Consider the following 22,528-nt stretch of genomic DNA (forward strand, 5'->3'; position numbering starts at 1 on the left):
ACTAATAGCTAGCTAGCTGTATAGCTAATGGATAACTCATCGATAGTTGAATAACCCAAATAGGTAGAAAGTTAGCTAGCTAGCTAATAGATAACTAATAGCTAGGTAGCTGTATAGCTAATAGATAACTCATCGATAGTTGAATAACTCAAATAGGTAGAAAGTTAGCTAGATAGCTAATAGATAACTAATAGCTAGCTAGCTGTATAGCTAATAGATAACTCATCGATAGTTGAATAACTCAAACAGGTAAAAAGTTAGCTAGCTAGCTAATAGATAACTAATAGCTAGCTAGCTGTATAGCTAATACATAACTCATCGATAGTTGGATAACTCAAATAGGTAGAAAGCTAGCTAGCCAGCTAATAGATAACTAATAGCTAGCTAGATAGTTAGCCAGCCAGACAGCTGATAGTAAATAGCTATCTTGCTAGGGAGCCAGCATTTAATTTCTAAGAGCCTTTCAAAACTCTCAAGGTCACTTTACAGTCACCGGATACATTTTTCTGTGGGTGAGCAGCAGCAGCCACACGCGGCAGCATTCACTCGACCCGGAAGTAACTCAAATAGATGGAAAGTTAGCTAGCTAGCTAATAGATAATTAATAGCTAGCTAGCTGTATGGCTAATAGATAACTCATCGATAGTTGAATAACTCAAATAGATAGAAAGTTAGCTAGCTAGCTAATATATAACTAATAGCTAGCTAGCTGTATGGCTAATAGATAACTCATCGATAGTTGAATAACTCAAATAGATAGAAAGTTAGCTAGCTAGCTAATATATAACTAATAGCTAGCTAGCTGTATGGCTAATAGATAACTCATCGATAGTTGAATAACTCAAATAGGTAGAAAGTTAGCTAGCTAGCTAATAGATAAATAATAGCTAGCTAGCTGTATAGCTAATAGATAACTCATCGATAGTTGAATAACTCAAATAGGTAGAAAGTTAGCTAGCTAGCTAGCTAATAGATAACTAATAGCTAGCTAGCTGTATAGCTAATAGATAACTCATCGATAGTTGAATAACTCAAATAGGTAGAAAGCTAGCTAGCTAGCTAATAGATAACTAATAGCTAGCTAGCTGTATAGCTAATAGATAACTCATCGATAGTTGAATAACTCAAATAGGTAGAAAGCTAGCTAGCTAGCTAATAGATAACTGATAGCTAGCTAGATAGCTAGCCAGCCAGACAGCTGATAGATAGTAAATATCTATCTAGCTAGGTAGCCAGCATTTAATTTCTAAGCGCCTTTCAAAACTCTACCGTCACAGGATTTTTTTGGTGCGGGTGAGCACCTTCATCAAAACCCTAAAATCAACGACACACAAAAGAAGACTTTTTTTTTCCCGTGGTTGCGTCCACGCACGCTCGTCCCCTTTTTAACGTTTTATTGAGTTTTGCGGCGCTGCTGGTAGAAAAATAGAAAGTAGCAAAAAGATTCACAGTGTGGACAACGACACGCCCCCCCCACCCCTCCACACCACTTGCATAGAAAACACACGCGTGCGCACACACACATCAGTCCCCGCACATTTTAAAATGTGCGTGCGTGCGCGGACGATAAGGCTTCCCTAAAAACAACACGGAATAGACACACACGTGTATGTATGTATATATATATATGCATATACATACACATACATGATGTATGTCAACATGTTTTTTTACAGGCTCGTCGTATGATCGGGCTAACTGCTGAATATGCAGTACAGTAGTGACATTGGAATCAAATCCGGCGTGTGTAGAGTCTCCCGGGTGCGAGTCTGTAGTGACACCAAAGTCCCCGATTGCCTCTATAAACAGGTTCACTCACACACACACACACATTCCTGTTTCAACGGTTTTTTTGAGGTCCGGATAACTCCAGATAAAGGAGTGACGACCACCATTGCTGATAAGTTTAGAGAAGAACTAGTGTTACATGTAACTGGCTGGTATATTGTCATTGGTTGCCATGACAACAAAAATATAATTTATTTGGTCTTGTTGTTCTGTAAAAGTGTTTAACGTTTCTATGCGACCCTTTACAGAGAGGATGATTTTAAGAAACACCACGTTTAAAGGTTCGCGTAGAAACAAACACTTTTACAGTACGAGACCAAATAAATTATATTTTTTGTTGTCATGGCAACCAATGACAATATACCCGCCGGTTACATTGCATTTGAACACAAAATGTCACCCCATTTCCCACTTCAACTTCTTTAAAAGCAAAGAAGTAAAAAGTGGACTTCAAACTGAAATAACAGCAGGAGTGAGGACTCTGAATGTGTACATTCAAAGTCCTCACCCCTGTAGTGAATTTGGTTAAAATATCGTTTTACTTTTTGTGGTATGAACTTTTCCCTCTCATTAACCACACACACATACACATTCATAAACACACACACAGTGAGTAAAAAGGTGTGTTATCAAGTGAAATGAAAATACACACCAAAAAAATCATTTTGGGTGAATTTGTGAGGACCTCTTTGAAACTTTAACAGGTGCATATATAGACCCTCTAGAAGCCTTAAGAATGAAAAACTTGTGAGGACCGGCCAAAAGGTCCTCACTTGTCAAAAATGTCCTCACTACGTATGGTATAAAATATTAGTGGTCCTCACAAGACTAGTCATACAAACACACACACACACACACACACGCAGAAAATAACTGAAATCAGGTGAGGTTACCAACGAAGAAGAAGACGAGTTAGTGGCACTATGCTACTGGCTTCCAAATGGCTTGAAACCAAGACAGGGTCGGGCTGCAAATTAGGGTGAGGGTGTCAAAGCTGAGGTTCAATATTCAGGGTGTCAAAATCAAGATGAGCTTTACAAAATAATGGCGTTAGGGTTTCAAATTAGGGTTGCGAGTTATCATTTGAAGCCTGAGTTAGGGTTTCAAGTTTGGGATTGAAACCCGTACTCTGGCGAGAAACTTTCATTTAAAGGACAACCAACGTCACTTTTGTCTTTCCTAACTGACATCAGAAAAACGTTTTATAGCATTTAAAATACCCAAAACACGCAATATTATATTTTTAGTCAGATGCAAAACACCAATAAAAATGACTTAAAGTGTCCAAAATCTGCAAAAAAAATTAGCTGCGAATTGGGCATTTTCAGAAGGTCCCGCCCCCTTGTTCGTGACGTCACACAATACGTCCTGCCTTGCTGGAGAATCAAAACAATGGCTTCAGATTCGGAGAATATGCTTTCTTGTTACTCATCCAGTTATGAATATGATTCAAATAGTTCTGAAGAGGAAAGCATACATGTTTGCAATCGATTAAAGCATTTATTCCGTGCCATTTTGAGCCAACATTGGGGGGTAATGGATCACCAAAAAAGAAGCAGAAAATGGCGACCAAGCTCCGTGTGAGGAATTAATCAGCCCGTTTCCACAGGCTGATAAATTCCTTACACGGAGCTTTGTCACCCTCTTCTGCCTCTTTTTTGGTGCTACACGACGTTTTCAGACCAAACAAGTACAGCCAAATACATTGACGCGATGGAAGGACTGCTACAATGTGTCCTTTTTTTCGGTCAGGGGCGTTCCTTCAGTGACGTCACGTGAGGACTCGTCACCAACTCAAAAACAAGACTTCCGGAATATTCAGCGCGAGTCTTAAAATATAGCTATATGCGGTGGAATCTTTGTAAAATACGCTCAGTAGAAGTCATTTGAAGACATTTTACAAATTATGGACGCAACTTGTCCGGAGACGTCGGTTGTCCTTTAAAACCTCAACTCTGATTTGACACCGTCATTTTTTTTCTCTCTCCAGAAACCTAAATTTAAAACCTTAAACTTTATTGAAAACTGTCGCCTAAAGTTCAAGCCTTACTTTAAACGCCGGCTTGAAGCCCTACTTTCAACCATTTTCCATCGACTAGCTTATTCCGAACGCAGCGCGGCGGCCATATTTGATATGACCGCCTCACTATTTTTTGCTTCGGAGTGATCCAATTGGACGATTCCATGAAAGGGGGCGGGGGTTGCGAGGGTAGGTGGGTGGGATTATTTACAACTGCCCCCCCCCCCCCCCCCCCCCCCCCAAAAAAAAAAAAATGTCTTTCCAGTGCAGCAAAAGTTCGCCATCCCCCATTTTGTCCGAGTTCCCGCCCCCTTGCGGAAAATTCTGACAGGGAGGCGGGGCTGTGTCAGTTATGGGCGGGGCCGCGGGGGAGGTCGCAGGGGATTGATTGGGTGAGCTTCAGCTGTTGTTGGTGTGGTTGTAGGTCCGGCAGGGCGACGGCGATGCGTTGGGCTGGTAGTCGAACTTGCCCAGGGCGGGCGGGTAGTACGTGGTAGTGTAAACGTTGGCCTGCTGCAGCGCCGGCGGGAACAAATTGGAACGCTCGTCCGGGAGGAGATTGTTCTTGTTCAGCGTCTGAAAATGGTAACAAAGTCAAATCAGTAAAATAAAAGAAACCGCCGGAAGATGACCTTGCAAAATAAATAAATAAACAAATACAAATAAATTAATTACTAAATAAATGAACGAACAAATGAATGAATGAATAAATAAACAAATAAATAAATCACTAGAAGCGCACCGAGCTAAATAAATAAATAAATAAATAAATACCCAAATAAATAAATTACCAAATAAATAACTAAATGAATAAATAAATAAATAAATAAATCACTAAAAGCGCACCGAGCAAAATAAATAAATAAATAAATACCCAAATAAATAAATTACCAAATAAATAACTAAATGAATAACTAAATAAATAAATCACTAGAAGAGCACCGAGCAAAATGAAAATAAATGAATGAATTAATTAATTTAAAAAATAAATAAATAAATACCCAAATAAATAACTAAATGAATAAATAAATAAACAAATAAATAAATAAACCACTAGAACAGCACTGAGCAAAATGAAAATAAATAAATAAATAAATACCCAAATAAATAAATTACCAACTAAATAACTAAATGAATAAAAAAATAAATAAATCACTAGAAGAGCACCGAGCAAAATGAAAATAAAAAAATTAATTAATTTTAGAAATAAATAAATAAATACCCAAATGAATAACTAAATTAATAAATAAATAAACAAATAAATAAATCACTAGAAGAGCACCGAGCAAAATGAAAAAAATAAATAAATACACAGATAAATAAATAAATTAAAAAATAAATAAATACCCAAATAAATAAATTATCAAATAAATAACTAAATGAATAAATAAATAAACAAATAAATAAAAAAAAAATCAATTACTACATAAATGAACGAACGAATGAATGAATGAATAAATAAATAAATCACTAGAAGCGCACCGAGCAAAAAAATAAATAAATAAATAAATAAATACCCAAATAAATAAATTACCAAATAAATAACTAAATGAATAAATAAATAAACAAATAAATAAATCACTAGAAGAGCACCGAGCAAAATGAAAATAAATAAATAAATTAATTTTAAAAATAAATAAATACCCAAATAAATAACTAAATGAATAAATAAATAAATAAATAAATCACTAGAAGAGCACCGAGCAAAATGAAAATAAATAAATAAATACACATATAAATAAATAAATACCCAAATAAATAAATTATCAAATAAATAACTAAATGAATAAATACATTACTAAATAAATGAACAAATAAACACACAAATACATAAACAAATACATTACTAAATAAATGAACAAATAAAAAAAAACAATAAATAAACCACCGGAAGAGGACCTAGCAAAAATATTAATAAACACATTTAAAAAAATACGTACATAAATACATTACTAAATAAATGAACAAATAAATAAACAAAAAAATCAATAAATAAACCACCGGAAGAGGACCTAACAAATATATTAATAAACAAATTAAAAATTACATAAATAAATATATTACTAAATAAATGAACAAATAAACACAGAAATACATAAATACATTACTAAATAAATAAATACATAAATAAATGAACGAGTTTTCTTTTCCCTTGAAGAGGTCGCCACAGCAAATCAGTGTCCTCCATCTTTAGAGGAGTAAATAAATAAATAAATACATAAATAATATGAAACCGCAATTTTCAAATTCAGACTGCATTCAAGGAGACTGGGAATTTAGACGTTTATGAAACTTCAATTAGGAAAAATAAATGTCCCCCCCCCCCCCCCCCCCGCCAACATTGAACGCTTTTATATTGGACTCGAAAGGACCGCAGCTGTCTGCGCCTTAAATTAAAAAAAGCAAACTAACATTTAAATCGGCAGACAAAGCGAGACTGAACAGTGGCGGTTGGGGGGGGGGGGGGGGGGTAACGCTTCAAAGATTCATTTTATTTACACTGGCAAACACGCGCGCAAAAAAAAGACAACGCTCCTTAACGTTGAGTAATGCATCGTGGCAGATGCGTTTAGGGTACCTCGTGTTTTCAAATCAGTGTAACAAATGCAATTGAGTTGCACGTCAAAACTAGTCAGCAGACTAATGGCTGACAAAGCGCCGCCATTTTGTTTGGATTGGATTGGATTTGCCTTTATTAGTTTTAAAAAAGCGAATAAACCCCCAACGTTTTCTTCACAGGAATATTCCATCGGCGCCTTCGCTAGTCTTAAACGCCGCATTCTGATTCATATTACGTTTGGGGGAATCGTCAAGCAGGGAAAATCAATGTTTTTTAGCCATCTCCGGGGGGCGGCCATTTTGCCTTGCATATGTTGTTTTCTGTTGAAGGGAAGTGGAGAAAATGGCCGCCCTTGCGGTGTTTTGTGGGGCGGCATAAAAAATATTTTTCTCAAGATATTTGTGTTCATAATAATAAGAATACATTTCATTTATAATAATAATAATAATAATAAGTTGGAGGTCAGACGAAAATGGTGCATTCTTAGGACGCCGCGATTCGAGCGACTTAGCGGCGGCGCGCTAATGTAGCTCGTTAATAAGGCGCAGGTGAGCAGCTGATTCATCCTGGCGTGCCGTGACAAACTTGGCAATAAAAGTAGTAAATAAAACACAAGAGCACATTTTATGGTCGCTAAATCTTTCATGTGTCCAACATGGAGTCTCCGTTCCAGACCGTTTTATGAGAGTGCTTGAGAGTCCTATATTTCATCAGAGGATGACTAGCGATAGCATTCATTAGCATGCACAACTCCCTTTTTGGTCGATTGCTAGCAGATTTGGTGCACTTTGCCTTTTTGAGGGCTGAGCATTCTGACAAACTTGGAATGACTTGCCATAAAAACAGTAGAATTATTATGTAATTTTATTATTATTTGAAGAAAATGGAAGACATTAATTTATCCTTACTTTACATGGTCATTTTTTTTAGCTAAAAACGGGTTTCGGCTAAAAAACGTTCAATCCACCAAAAACGACAATGTATAGTAAGGCATTTTTAGCCGAAAAAAAAACGTCCATGTATAGTAAGGCATTTTTAGCCGAAAAAAAACGACCATGTATAGTAAGGCATTTTTAGCCGAAAAAAAACGTCCATGTATAGTAAAGCATTTTTAGCCGAAAAAAAACGTCCATGTATAGTAAGGCATTTTTAGCCGAAAAAAACGACCATGTATAGTAAGGCATTTTTAGCCGAAAAAAACGACCATGTATAGTAAAGCGTTTTTAGGCCAAAAAAAACCGACCATGTATAGTAAGGCGTTTTTAGGCCAAAAAAAACGACCATGTATAGTAAGGCATTTTTAGGCCAAAAAAACGACCATGTATAGTAAGGCATTTTTAGCCGAAAAAAAACGACCATGTATAGTAAGGCATTTTTAGCCGAAAAAAACGACCATGTATAGTAAGGCATTTTTAGCCGAAAAAAAACGACCATGTATAGTAAGGCATTTTTAGCCGAAAAAAAACGACCATGTATAGTAAGGCATTTTTGGCCGAAAAAAAACGACCATGTATAGTAAGGCGTTTTTAGGCCAAAAAAAACTACCATGTATAGTAAGGCGTTTTTAGCCAAAAAAAACGACCATGTATAGTAAGGCATTTTTAGCCGAAAAAAAAACGACCATGTATAGTAAGGCATTTTTAGCCGAAAAAACCGACCATGTATAGTAAGGCATTTTTAGCCGAAAAAACTGACCATGTATAGTAAGGCATTTTTAGCCGAAAAAAAACGACTATGTATAGTAAGGCGTTTTTAGGCCAAAAAAAACCGACCATGTATAGTAAGGCATTTTTAGCCGAAAAAAACGACCATGTATAGTAAGGCATTTTTAGCCGAAAAAAACGACTATGTATAGTAAGGCGTTTTTAGCCGAAAAAAACGACCATGTATAGTAAGGCATTTTTAGCCGAAAAAAACGACAATGTATAGTAAGGCATTTTTAGCAGAAAAAAAACGACCATGTATAGTGAGGCATTTTTAGCCGAAAAAAACGACCATGTATAGTAAGGCATTTTTAGCCGAAAAAAACGACCATGTATAGTAAGGCATTTTTAGCCGAAAAAAAAAACGTCCATGTATAGTAAGGCATTTTTAGCCGAAAAAAACGACCATGTATAGTAAGGCATTTTTAGCCGAAAAAAAAACGACCATGTATAGTAAGGCGTTTTTAGGCCAAAAAAAACTACCATGTATAGTAAGCCATTTTTAGCCGAAAAAAAACAGTTTCAGCAGTTAAGGTGTTATTAGGCCGGAAAAAACTACCATGTATAGTTAGCATTTTTTTTACCATATTAAATACTGATATAGCTCAGTGTTTAAGCATGTGCTTTTGGTGTATGAGGTCCAGGGTTCAATCCCCGGAATCTTCACTTGGAACTATTTAAGGATAAACTCTTTTGAAAAAACGACCATGTATTGTAAGGCATTTTTAGCCGAAAAAAACGACCATGTATAGTAAGGCGTTTTTAGGCCAAAAAAAACGACCATGTATAGTAAGGCGTTTTTAGCCGAAAAAAAACGACCATGTATAGTAAGGCATTTTTAGCCGAAAAAAACGACCATGTATAGTAAGGCATTTTTAGCAGAAAAAAAACGACCATGTATAGTAAGGCATTTTTAGCCGAAAAAAACGACCATGTATAGTAAGGCATTTTTAGCCGAAAAAAACGACCATGTATAGTCAGGCATTTTTAGCCGAAAAAAAAAACGTCCATGTATAGTAAGGCATTTTTAGCCGAAAAAAACGACCATGTATAGTAAGGCATTTTTAGCCGAAAAAAACGACCATGTATAGTAAGGCATTTTTAGCCGAAAAAAAACGACCATGTATAGTAAGGCATTTTTGGCCGAAAAAAAACGACCATGTATAGTAAGGCGTTTTTAGGCAAAAAAAAACTACCATGTATAGTAAGGCATTTTTAGCCGAAAAAAAACGACCATGTATAGTAAGGCATTTTTAGCCGAAAAAAAAACGACCATGTATAGTAAGGCATTTTTGGCCGAAAAAAAACGACCATGTATAGTAAGGCATTTTTAGCCGAAAAAAACGACCATGTATAGTAAGGCGTTTTTAGGCCGAAAAAAACTACCATGTATAGTAAGGCATTTTTAGCCGAAAAATACGACTATGTATAGTAAGGCATTTTTCGCCGAAAAATACGACCATGTATAGTAAGGCATTTTTAGCCGAAAAAAAACGTCCATGTATAGTAAGGCATTTTTAGCCGAAAAAAACGACCATGTATAGTAAGGCATTTTTAGCCGAAAAAAACGACCATGTATAGTAAGGCATTTTTAGCCGAAAAAAACGACCATGTATAGTCAGGCATTTTTAGCCGAAAAAAAAACGTCCATGTATAGTAAGGCATTTTTAGCCGAAAAAAACGACCATGTATAGTAAGGCATTTTTAGCCGAAAAAAACGACCATGTATAGTAAGGCATTTTTAGCCGAAAAAAAACGACCATGTATAGTAAGGCATTTTTGGCCGAAAAAAAAACGACCATGTATAATAAGGCGTTTTTAGGCAAAAAAAAACTACCATGTATAGTAAGGCATTTTTAGCCGAAAAAAACGACCATGTATAGTAAGGCATTTTTAGCCGAAAAAAAAACGTCCATGTATAGTAAGGCATTTTTAGCCGAAAAAAACGACCATGTATAGTAAGGCATTTTTAGCCGAAAAAAACGACCATGTATAGTAAGGCATTTTTAGCCGAAAAAAAAACAGTTTCAGCAGTTAAGGTGTTATTAGGCCGAAAAAAACTACCATGTATAGTTAGCATTTTTTTTACCATATTAAATACTGATATAGCTCAGTGTTTAAGCATGTGCTTTTGGTGTATGAGGTCCAGGGTTCAATCCCCGGAATCTTCACTTGGAACTATTTAAGGATAAACTCTTTTGAAAAAACGACCATGTATTGTAAGGCATTTTTAGCCGAAAAAAAACGACCATGTATAGTAAGGCGTTTTTAGCCGAAAAAAAACGACCATGTATAGTAAGGCATTTTTAGCCGAAAAAAACGACCATGTATAGTAAGGCATTTTTAGCCGAAAAAAAAACGACCATGTATAGTAAGGCATTTTTGGCCGAAAAAAAACGACCATGTATAGTAAGGCGTTTTTAGGCCAAAAAAAACTACCATGTATAGTAAGGCGTTTTTAGCCAAAAAAAACGACCATGTATAGTAAGGCATTTTTAGCCGAAAAAAAACGACCATGTATAGTAAGGCATTTTTAGCCGAAAAAAACCGACCATGTATAGTAAGGCATTTTTAGCCGAAAAAACTGACCATGTATAGTAAGGCATTTTTAGCCGAAAAAAACGACTATGTATAGTAAGGCGTTTTTAGGCCAAAAAAAACCGACCATGTATAGTAAGGCATTTTTAGCCGAAAAAAACGACCATGTATAGTAAGGCATTTTTAGCCGAAAAAACTGACCATGTATAGTAAGGCATTTTTAGCCGAAAAAAACGACTATGTATAGTAAGGCGTTTTTAGCCGAAAAAAACGACCATGTATAGTAAGGCATTTTTAGCCGAAAAAAACGACCATGTATAGTAAGGCATTTTTAGCAGAAAAAAAACGACCATGTATAGTGAGGCATTTTTAGCCGAAAAAAACGACCATGTATAGTAAGGCATTTTTAGCCGAAAAAAACGACCATGTATAGTAAGGCATTTTTAGCCGAAAAAAAAACGTCCATGTATAGTAAGGCATTTTTAGCCGAAAAAAACGACCATGTATAGTAAGGCATTTTTAGCCGAAAAAAAACGACCATGTATAGTAAGGCGTTTTTAGCCGAAAAAAAACAGTTTCAGCAGTTAAGGTGTTATTAGGCCGGAAAAAACTACCATGTATAGTTAGCATTTTTTTTACCATATTAAATACTGATATAGCTCAGTGTTTAAGCATGTGCTTTTGGTGTATGAGGTCCAGGGTTCAATCCCCGGAATCTTCACTTGGAACTATTTAAGGATAAACTCTTTTGAAAAAACGACCATGTATTGGAAGGCATTTTTAGCCGAAAAAAACGACCATGTATAGTAAGCCATTTTTAGCCGAAAAAAAACAGTTTCAGCAGTTAAGGTGTTATTAGGCCGGAAAAAACTACCATGTATAGTTAGCATTTTTTTTACCATATTAAATACTGATATAGCTCAGTGTTTAAGCATGTGCTTTTGGTGTATGAGGTCCAGGGTTCAATCCCCGGAATCTTCACTTGGAACTATTTAAGGATAAACTCTTTTGAAAAAACGACCATGTATTGGAAGGCATTTTTAGCCGAAAAAAACGACCATGTATAGTAAGGCGTTTTTAGGCCAAAAAAAACTACCATGTATAGTAAGGCGTTTTTAGCCGAAAAAAACGACCATGTATAGTAAGGCGTTTTTAGGCCAAAAAAAACTACCATGTATAGTAAGGCATTTTTAGCCGAAAAAAAACGACCATGTATAGTAAGGCATTTTTAGCCGAAAAAACCGACCATGTATAGTAAGGCATTTTTAGCCGAAAAAACTGACCATGTATAGTAAGGCATTTTTAGCCGAAAAAAACGACTATGTATAGTAAGGCGTTTTTAGGCCAAAAAAAAACGACCATGTATAGTAAGGCATTTTTAGCCGAAAAAAACGACCATGTATAGTAAGGCGTTTTTAGGCCAAAAAAAACTACCATGTATAGTAAGGCGTTTTTAGCCGAAAAAAACCACCATGTATAGTAAGGCATTTTTAGCCGAAAAAAAACGACCATGTATAGTAAGGCATTTTTAGCCGAAAAAACCGACCATGTATAGTAAGGCGTTTTTAGCCGAAAAAACTGACCATGTATAGTAAGGCATTTTTAGCCGAAAAAAACGACTATGTATAGTAAGGCGTTTTTAGCCGAAAAAAACGACCATGTATAGTAAGGCATTTTTAGCCGAAAAAAACGACCATGTATAGTAAGGCATTTTTAGCCGAAAAAAACGACCATGTATAGTAAGGCATTTTTAGCCGAAAAAAAAAACGACCATGTATAGTAAGGCATTTTTGGCCGAAGAAAAACGACCATGTATAGTAAGGCGTTTTTAGGCCGAAAAAAACTACCATGTATAGTAAGGCATTTTTAGCCGAAAAATACGACCATGTATAGTAAGGCATTTTTAGCCGAAAAAAAACGTCCATGTATAGTAAGGCATTTTTAGCCGAAAAAAAACGACCATGTATAGTAAGGCATTTTTAGCCGAAAAAAAAACGTCCATGTATAGTAAGGCATTTTTAGCCGAAAAAAACGACCATGTATAGTAAGGCATTTTTAGCCGAAAAATACGACTATGTATAGTAAGGCATTTTTCGCCGAAAAATACGACCATGTATAGTAAGGCATTTTTAGCCGAAAAAAAACGTCCATGTATAGTAAGGCATTTTTAGCCGAAAAAAACGACCATGTATAGTAAGGCATTTTTAGCCGAAAAAAAACGTCCATGTATAGTAAGGCATTTTTAGCCGAAAAAAACGACCATGTATAGTAAGGCATTTTTAGCCGAAAAAAACGACCATGTATAGTAAGGCATTTTTAGCCGAAAAAACTGACCATGTATAGTAAGGCATTTTTAGCCGAAAAAAACGACTATGTATAGTAAGGCGTTTTTAGGCAAAAAAAAAACGACCATGTATAGTAAGGCATTTTTAGCCGAAAAAAACGACCATGTATAGTAAGGCGTTTTTAGGCCAAAAAAAACTACCATGTATAGTAAGGCGTTTTTAGCCGAAAAAAAACGACCATGTATAGTAAGGCATTTTTAGCCAAAAAAAACGACCATGTATAGTAAGGCATTTTTAGCCGAAAAAAAAAAACGACCATGTATAGTAAGGCATTTTTAGCCGAAAAAAAACGACCATGTATAGTAAGGCATTTTTAGCCGAAAAAAACGACCATGTATAGTAAGGCATTTTTAGCCGAAAAAAAACGTCCATGTATAGTAAGGCATTTTTAGCCGAAAAAAACGACCATGTATAGTAAGGCATTTTTAGCCGAAAAAAACGACCATGTATAGTAAGGCATTTTTAGCAGAAAAAAAACGACCATGTATAGTAAGGCATTTTTAGCCGAAAAAAAACGACCATGTATAGTAAGGCATTTTTAGCCGAAAAAAACGACCATGTATAGTAAGGCATTTTTAGCCGAAAAAAACGACCATGTATAGTAAGGCATTTTTAGCCGAAAAAAAAAAACGTCCATGTATAGTAAGGCATTTTTAGCCGAAAAAAACGACCATGTATAGTAAGGCATTTTTAGCCGAAAAAAACGACCATGTATAATAAGGCATTTTTAGCCGAAAAAAACATCCATGTATAGTAAGGCATTTTTAGCCGAAAAAAACGACCATGTATAGTAAGGCATTTTTAGCGGAAAAAAAAACGTCCATGTATAGTAAGGCATTTTTAGCCGAAAAAAAACGACCATGTATAGTAAGGCATTTTTAGCCGAAAAAAACGACCATGTATAGTAAGGCATTTTTAGCCGAAAAAAAAAACGTCCATGTATAGTAAGGCATTTTTAGCCGAAAAAAAACGACCATGTATAGTAAGGCATTTTTAGCCGAAAAAAAACGACCATGTATAGTAAGGCATTTTTGGCCGAAAAAAAACGACCATGTATAGTAAGGCGTTTTTAGGCCAAAAAAAACTACCATGTATAGTAAGGCATTTTTAGCCGAAAAAAAACGTCCACGTATAGTAAGGCATTTTTAGCCGAAAAAAACGACCATGTATAGTAAGGCATTTTTAGCCGAAAAAAAAAACAGTTTCAGCAGTTAAGGTGTTATTAGGCCGAAAAAAACTACCATGTATAGTTAGCATTTTTTTTACCATATTAAATACTGATATAGCTCAGTGTTTAAGCATGTGCTTTTGGTGTATGAGGTCCAGGGTTCAATCCCCGGAATCTTCACTTGGAACTATTTAAGGATAAACTCTTTTGAAAAAACGACCATGTATTGTAAGGCATTTTTAGCCGAAAAAAAACGACCATGTATAGTAAGGCGTTTTTAGGCCAAAAAAAACTACCATGTATAGTAAGGCGTTTTTAGCCGAAAAAAACGACCATGTATAGTAAGGCGTTTTTAGGCCAAAAAAAACGACCATGTATAGTAAGGCATTTTTAGCTGCAAAAACGACCATGTATAGTAAGGCGTTTTTAGGCCAAAAAAAACGACCATGTATAGTAAGGCATTTTTTGCCGAAAAAAACGACCATATATAGTAAGGCGTTTTTAGGCCAAAAAAAACGACCATGTATAGTAAGGCATTTTTAGCCGAAAAAAACGACCATGTATAGTAAGGCATTTTTAGCCGAAAAAAAAAAACGACCATGTATAGTAAGGCATTTTTGGCCGAAGAAAAACGACCATGTATAGTAAGGCGTTTTTAGGCCGAAAAAAACTACCATGTATAGTAAGGCATTTTTAGCCGAAAAATACGACTATGTATAGTAAGGCATTTTTAGCCGAAAAAAACGACTATGTATAGTAAGGCGTTTTTAGGCCAAAAAAAACGACCATGTATAGTAAGGCATTTTTAGCCGAAAAAAACGTCCATGTATAGTAAGGCATTTTTAGCCGAAAAAAACGACCATGTATAGTAAGGCATTTTTAGCCGAAAAAAACGTCCATGTCTAGTAAGGCATTTTTAGCCGAAAAAAATGACCATGTATAGTAAGGCATTTTTAGCCGAAAAAAAACGACCATGTATAGTAAGGCATTTTTAGCCGAAAATAACGACTATGTATAGTAAGGCGTTTTTAGGCCAAAAAAAAAAACGACCATGTATAGTAAGGCATTTTTAGCCGAAAAAAACGACCATGTATAGTAAGGCGTTTTTAGCCGAAAAAAAAACAACCATGTATAGTAAGGCATTTTTAGCCGAAAAAAACGACTATGTATAGTAAGGCGTTTTTAGGCCAAAAAAAAACTACCATGTATAGTAAGGCATTTTTGGCCGAAAAAAACGACCATGTATAGTAAGGCGTGTTTAGGCAAAAAAAAAACGACCATGTATAGTAAGGCATTTTTAGCCGAAAAAAAACGACCATGTATAGTAAGGCATTTTTAGCCGAAAAAAACGACTATGTATAGTAAGGCGTTTTTAGGCCAAAAAAAACGACCATGTATAGTAAGGGATTTTTAGCCGAAAAAAAACGTCCATGTATAGTAAGGCATTTTTAGCCGAAAAAAACGACCATGTATAGTAAGGCATTTTTAGCCGAAAAAAACGACCATGTATAGTAAGGCATTTTTAGCCGAAAAAACCGACCATGTATAGTAAGGCATTTTTAGCCGAAAAAACTGACCATGTATAGTAAGGCATTTTTAGCCGAAAATAACGACTATGTATAGTAAGGCGTTTTTAGGCCAAAAAAAAAAAACGACCATGTATAGTAAGGCATTTTTAGCCGAAAAAAAACGACCATGTATAGTAAGGCGTTTTTAGCCGAAAAAAAAACAACCATGTATAGTAAGGCATTTTTAGCTGAAAAAAACGACTATGTATAGTAAGGCGTTTTTAGGCCAAAAAAAACGACCATGTATAGTAAGGCATTTTTAGCCGAAAAAAAACGACCATGTATAGTAAGGCATTTTTAGCCGAAAAAAACGACCATGTATAGTAAGGCATTTTTAGCCAAAAAAAAAACCAACCATGTATAGTAAGGCATTTTTGGCCGAAAAAAACGACCATGTATAGTAAGGCGTTTTTAGGCCAAAAAAAACAACCATGTATAGTAAGGCATTTTTGGCCGAAAAAAACGACCATGTATAGTAAGGCGTTTTTAGGCCAAAAAAAACAACCATGTATAGTAAGGCATTTTTAGCCGAAAAAAACGACTATGTATAGTAAGGCGTTTTTAGGCCAAAAAAAAAACGACCATGTATAGTAAGGCATTTTTAGCCGAAAAAAAACAACCATGTATAGTAAGGCATTTTTGGCCGAAAAAAAAACGACCATGTATAGTAAGGCGTTTTTAGGCCAAAAAAAACGACCATGTATAGTAAGGCATTTTTCGCCGAAAAAAACGACCATGTATAGTAAGGCATTTTTAGCCGAAAAAAACGACTATGTATAGTAAGGCGTTTTTAGGCCAAAAAAAAACGACCATGTATAGTAAGGCATTTTTAGCCGAAAAAAGCGACCATGTATAGTAAGGCATTTTTAGCCGAAAAAAACGACCATGTATAGTAAGGCATTTTTAGCCGAAAAAACCGACCATGTATAGTAAGGCATTTTTAGCCGAAAAAAACGACCATGTATAGTAAGGCGTTTTTAGCCGAAAAAAACGACCATGTATAGTAAGGCGTTTTTAGCCGAAAAAAACGACCATGTATAGTAAGGCATTTTTAGCTGAAAAAAAAAACCCAACCATGTATAGTAAGGCATTTTTAGGCCAAAAAACGACCATGAATAGTAAGGCATTTTTGGCCGAAAAAAAACGACCATGTATAGTAAGGCATTTTTGGCCGAAAAAAACGACCATGTATAGTAAGGCATTTTTAGCCGAAAAAAACGACCATGTATAGTAAGGCATTTTTAGCCGAAAAAAACGACCATGTATAGTAAGGCGTTTTTAGGCAAAAAAAAACGACCATGTATAGTAAGGCGTTTTTAGCCGAAAAAAAACGACCATGTATAGTAAGGCATTTTTAGCCGAAAAAAATGACCATGTATAGTAAGGCATTTTTAGCTGAAAAAAAACCCAACCATGTATAGTAAGGCATTTTTAGGCCAAAAAACCACCATGTATCGTAACATGTTTTCAGGCGACAAAAACTCACTCACTCACTCACTCACTCACTCACTCACTCACTCACTCACTCACTCACTCACTCACTCATGCCAAATGGCGAATGCTCAACCAACCTTGAACTCCATCGGCGTGTACTTCTCATTCTTTGGCGTGGCGTTGCCCTTGTAGTTGAGGTGGTTGGGCGTGGTCGGATGGATGACGGCCGACTCTTGCGACGGCTTGTGGAAGCGTTGACAGTACACGTAGACCAGGAAGGACAAAAGACCGGCGCCCATGAAGCACGACACCCCCGTAGCGATCAGGTGGATGGACGTGAACGCTAACCGGAAACCACAAAAACAAACAAATTAAAATTTTGGTTCGGATTTTAGGAAGCATCGTGGAATTTCACAAGTTTGATTTGCTTTCGCGGGCCGAATAAAATGATCTGGCGGGCCAGATTTTCCCCCCTGGGCCTTGACTTTGACACCAGTGATGTAAAGGATTAGCCAGCTAGCTGAATACATGAGAGCTAGTTAGCTCACTCGCTAGCTCGCTGGAAATTGAATAAGTGACGCGTCGTTGGCGAACGAGCCCGTTCTTCTCACAACAAAATGGCAGCCGACTGTTTTTGTCCTCTATTCCCCGCCCCCAGTCTTCGGTTAAAGCCACGTGATTGGTCAAGAATGCAGCAGTGAGGGGGGGGGGGTTAAACATTAAAGAGACAGGCAGATGACAGTGAGAGAGTTTCATCTTTGATAGTTCAAAGGCAGAGTGTAGACTGCAAGGTTAAAATATGCCATCAATCAGGCTACACAAACAACCCGCACAAGCCATCTGTACACTTGATGCAAAAAGCTATCAACCCAGCTAAACAGAACACAATTGATGAGGAACTAGGTAAAATTATAGCAAAGAAAGCACCTACAAGGGATCGTTCCTCAAAATGACGAAAGAAGAAGGCTACGTTCCTCATCAAGTGTTTAATGCTGATGAAACCGGCATTCCATCAAGCCATCAATGACCATCACAAAGGTAAATAAACCGACTTTATTATACAGTACACTTTATTTCTTTAATTATAATACAATAGCACATTTATTATACATAGAATAAGGTATGTTGTGTGTAGTTTTAAGGCTTATATAATAGAAAATTATGTTTTATGGGGACCTGGGAACGGATTATTCTCATTTTAATGGTTTCCTATGGAAAATTAATTTTTGGGATACACACTTTTCGCCTTACACACTCTGTCTTGGAGCCAATTAAGTTCGTAAGCCAAGGTATCACTGTACAGACAAAAACTGAAGCGACACAAGGATGCTCACAGCGTGTAGCATGCGTTGGTTCACGTTTGGTGTGATGGCAAGTGGGCTGGAAGGGGGGCTGGGGTGGGGGGGTGTCAGACCACTGCTAATCCACTTACCTCCGCAGAGTTGGTCCTTGTCAAAAGCCGGCGCGGGGAGGACGACTGCAGAGAGGAAAGACAGGAACGCACGGTCAGACGCACATGCACATGCATTAAAAACATGTAAAAAAACAGTGGGGTTTGGGGGTCAGGTGGGGGGGGGTACACATGCAATGGCGATGGCATTGAAGTTGCTCGATCCGTGGAGACAAGACAACAAAGACACAACTTGCTTGGTGGTGCACCCTGTCTTTCTATAAATAAATAAAAAAATAAAAAAATAAATACATGAATGAATGAATGAATGAATGAATAAATAATACATTTCATATATATGCGCCTTTCAAAACTCTCAAGGACACGTTACAGTCACGTAATAAATACATTTATATACACACATAAATAAATAAGCGCCCTAAAACCACACACCAAAAAAAATAATAATAAACATGTAAACAAATGAACAAATAAATAATTAAATAAATACATACATAAATACGTAAATCAATCAATCAATAAATACAAAAATAAAGGATAAATACAAATACAACTTTCAAAACATATAAATAAATAAAAAATAGATAAATAAAATAAATACATATGTAAATAAATAAGCACTCTAAGAACCCAAAAAAATAACAAAATAAAAAAACAAACAAACCAACATAAAAAAACTAAATGAATATACAAATAAATAAATAATGACCCTAAAAACACATAAAAAATAAACAAATAAATAAACACATAAACAAATAAATAAACAAACATTTAAATAAACAAATAAATACAAAACTAAATAAATTAAACATGAACACATAAACAAATACACAAGTATTAATAAATATAATTAAATAAATATACAAATAAATAAATAATGACCCTAAAAACACAAAAAATAAACAAATAAATAAACACATAAACAAACAAATAAATAAACAAACACTTAAATAAACAAATAAATACAAAACTAAATAAATTAAACATGAACAAACACATAAACAAATACACAAGTATTAATAAATATAATTCAATAAATAAATAAATAATTTAATTACAGTCCTCATGTAATGCGCCTCTCTTTCCAAACAGCAATTCCCTTCGACCTCCAACGCCATTCCATCAAGCCATCAATGACCATCACAAATGTAAATAAAGTGACTTTATGATACAATGCAGTATATTTCTTTCATTACAATACAATAGCACATTTATTATACATAGAATAAGGTATGTTGTGTGTAGTTTTAAGGCTTATTTAGTTAAAAAGTATATTTCATGGAAACCCGGGAACGGATTATTCCCATTTTAATGGTTTCCTATGGGAATTTTTTTTTTGAGATACCCACTTTTCGCCTTACACACTCTGTCTGGGAACCAATTAAGTTCATAAGTTGAGGTCTCACTGTATTTTCCATCCCGTAGAAGGATCCAATCCTCAAATTGAAAACATGTTGTAAACTCACCGGGTATTTCGTTGCAGTCCCTCCGCTGGGTGGCGTTGCCGACGCAGGGGGCGGAGCCGGCGGGGGCACCGCACGTTCGGGTCCTCGTTTGTACCCCCGAGTCGTCGCAGGCCGACCACAGTGACCAGGACATCCAGCCACCTGCACACAAATGACATTACTGTCAAGAAAAAATCCAACCTGCGTCATAACCGGTTGAAAAACCCAAAACCTGACCCCTTGACCCCCTGACCCCTTCCCTCACACACACACACACACTGAAGCCACCAGCCACCGGACACTGGAAATGACGAGAAGGGCGGAAAATGAAACCGTTGACCCAAGAGGGTAAAAAAAAAAAAGAGGAAAACTCCCACCACAATAAAATCAACTAATTTAGCTTTTTTTTTGGGAGGGGTGAAATTTACCTCCACTTTCAGCCTGGACCTCCATCTGCTCCCTTGGGGCCCAACATGCATCTAGACACACACAAAAGACTCCACCGTCATGCCGGAGGCACGGCTACGTGTTAGCTTTGATGTTTACGTTGGGATCATGTGATCAATCAAAGATTTTGGGGGTTGATTACATTTTGATCTTTGTCATTGCCTTATAAAAACGATCAATTAAAAACAATCAATTAAAAAAAATGGTTGATTTTTGCCAATTTTGAAAGATTCATTCATTAATTCAACTAGCTTAATAATAATAATAATAATAATAATGATACATTTCATTTGTAAGTGCCTTTCAAAACTCTCAAGGTCAAGTTTTCTGTGGGTGAGCAGCGGCAACCACACGCGCCAGCATTCACTCAACCCGGAAGTAAATAGATAAAAAGGTAGCTAGACAGATAGTAGATAGCTAATAGATAGCCAACAGATAGCTAGCTACCTAGATAGCTCTATAGCTAATAGCTAGATAGTTAGTTAGCTAATACACTGAATGTCACTATTAAACACACAGATAGAAATCTAGCTAGCCAGCTAGTAGATAGCTAATAGATAGCCAACAGATAGCTAGCTAGATAGTTAGTTAGCTAATACACTGAATGTCACTATTAAACACACAGATAGAAAGCTAGCTAGCCAGCTAGTAGATGAGTAATAGATAGCCAACAGATAGCTAGCTAGATAGCTAGCCACCTAGATAGCTCTATAGCTAATAGCTAGCTAGCTAGATAGTTAGTTAGCTAATACACTGAATGTCACTATTAAACACACAGATAGAAATCTAGCTAGCCAGCTAGTAGATAAGTAATAGATAGCCAACAGATAGCTAGCTAGCCATCTAGATAGCTCTATAGCTAATAGCTAGCTAGCTAGATAGTTAGCTAATACACTGAATGTCACTATTAAACACACAGATAGGACGCTAGCTAGCCAGCTAGTAGATAGCTAATAGATAGCCAACAGATAGCTAGCTAGATACCTAGCCACTTAGATTGCTATATAACTAATAGATAGTTAGCCAGATAGTTAGCTAATACACTGAATGTCACTATTAAACACACAGATAGAAAGCTAGCTAGCCAGCTAGTAGATAACTAATAGACAGCCAACAGATAGCTAGCTAGATACCTAGCCACGGCACATATCACCCCTTTTTAAATAAGGCAGCTTGTACGCATCCGCAAACACTTTTCTCCTTTGTGCACTGATGTCAAAGTTTAATCATCGCCTTGAGTGACGGGTACCGACACCTGACGACCGATTAGCAAACGGTCACTGTAGCCGACAGTCGATTGACAGGACACCAGAGAGGTAAAAGCCGATCAAAAGTGGGCGTTGGGGCGATTACCATCTCGGAAATGACAGGAAGTCATTTACCACCCCCCCCCACACACTCACGGTTAGTAATTACAGAGGAGGCAGGAGGAGTGTGTGTTTCCTGATTGGCATTTGGAATAATACCAATTGAAAAGCACTTGAGGGGGGGCACTTGACAGGAGACAACGGGGCAATTTGAGCACAAGGTGTCTGGGCTTTGAACGTCTTGGGGAGGAAAACAGAAAATGTCCATGTCCAAATCCACACGAGGTAAATCCCCCCCTCCCCCACACAGACAAAAAAAAACAGAATTAAAAAAAAATATGCAGAATGAAAAAAAAGTCACCTTAAAGACTAAAAAGGGGGAAAAAATCTTCAACAACCACCTTAAAATCAAACACGTGTAAACCCCCCACCACAAAAAATCTGAATTAAGAAAAAATACAATAAAAAATATGCAGAATGGAAAAAAAGTCACCTTAAAGACTAAAAAGGAAAAAAAAAATCCTCATCAATCACCCTAAAATCAAACACATGTAAAAACAAACCCTGCCCAAAATAATTCAGAATTAATAAAAAATAAAATAAAAAATATGCAACACAAACCCTGCCCAAAATAATTCAGAATTAATAAAAAATAAAATAAAAAATATGCAGAATGAAAAAAAGTCACCTTAAAGACTAAAAAGAAAAAAAAAATCCTCATCAATCACCCTAAAATCAAACACGTAAAAACAAACCCTGCCCAAAATAATTCATAATTAATAAAAAATAAAATA

At 36.2% G+C, this 22,528-nt stretch overlaps 1 protein-coding gene across 4 annotated transcripts in view; it reads right to left on the bottom strand.

Annotated features, from left to right (window-relative positions):
* Positions 1–1,087: 1,087 nt before the first annotated feature.
* Positions 1,088–22,528, bottom strand: part of sema5ba (sema domain, seven thrombospondin repeats (type 1 and type 1-like), transmembrane domain (TM) and short cytoplasmic domain, (semaphorin) 5Ba) — a 105,699-nt gene continuing 84,258 nt past the window's right edge. For 3 of the 4 annotated variants that reach the window (XM_089003133.1, XM_089003134.1, XM_089003136.1), the window contains 5 exons: positions 20,409–20,459; positions 20,002–20,142; positions 18,557–18,601; positions 17,262–17,467; positions 1,088–4,384 (listed from right to left, as the gene is read on the bottom strand). In XM_089003133.1, coding sequence (XP_088859259.1) covers positions 4,208–4,384; positions 17,262–17,467; positions 18,557–18,601; positions 20,002–20,142; positions 20,409–20,459 — 620 coding nt within the window. In that variant the 3' untranslated portion in view covers positions 1,088–4,207. The remainder of the gene's footprint in view (positions 4,385–17,261; positions 17,468–18,556; positions 18,602–20,001; positions 20,143–20,408; positions 20,460–22,528) is intronic. The other variant, XM_089003135.1, reaches the window with a different exon arrangement.

Source organism: Hippocampus bargibanti, linkage group LG08 (assembly GCF_051943395.1).
Source record: "Hippocampus bargibanti isolate YZ-2025 linkage group LG08, ASM5194339v1, whole genome shotgun sequence".
Taxonomy (NCBI): domain Eukaryota; kingdom Metazoa; phylum Chordata; class Actinopteri; order Syngnathiformes; family Syngnathidae; genus Hippocampus; species Hippocampus bargibanti.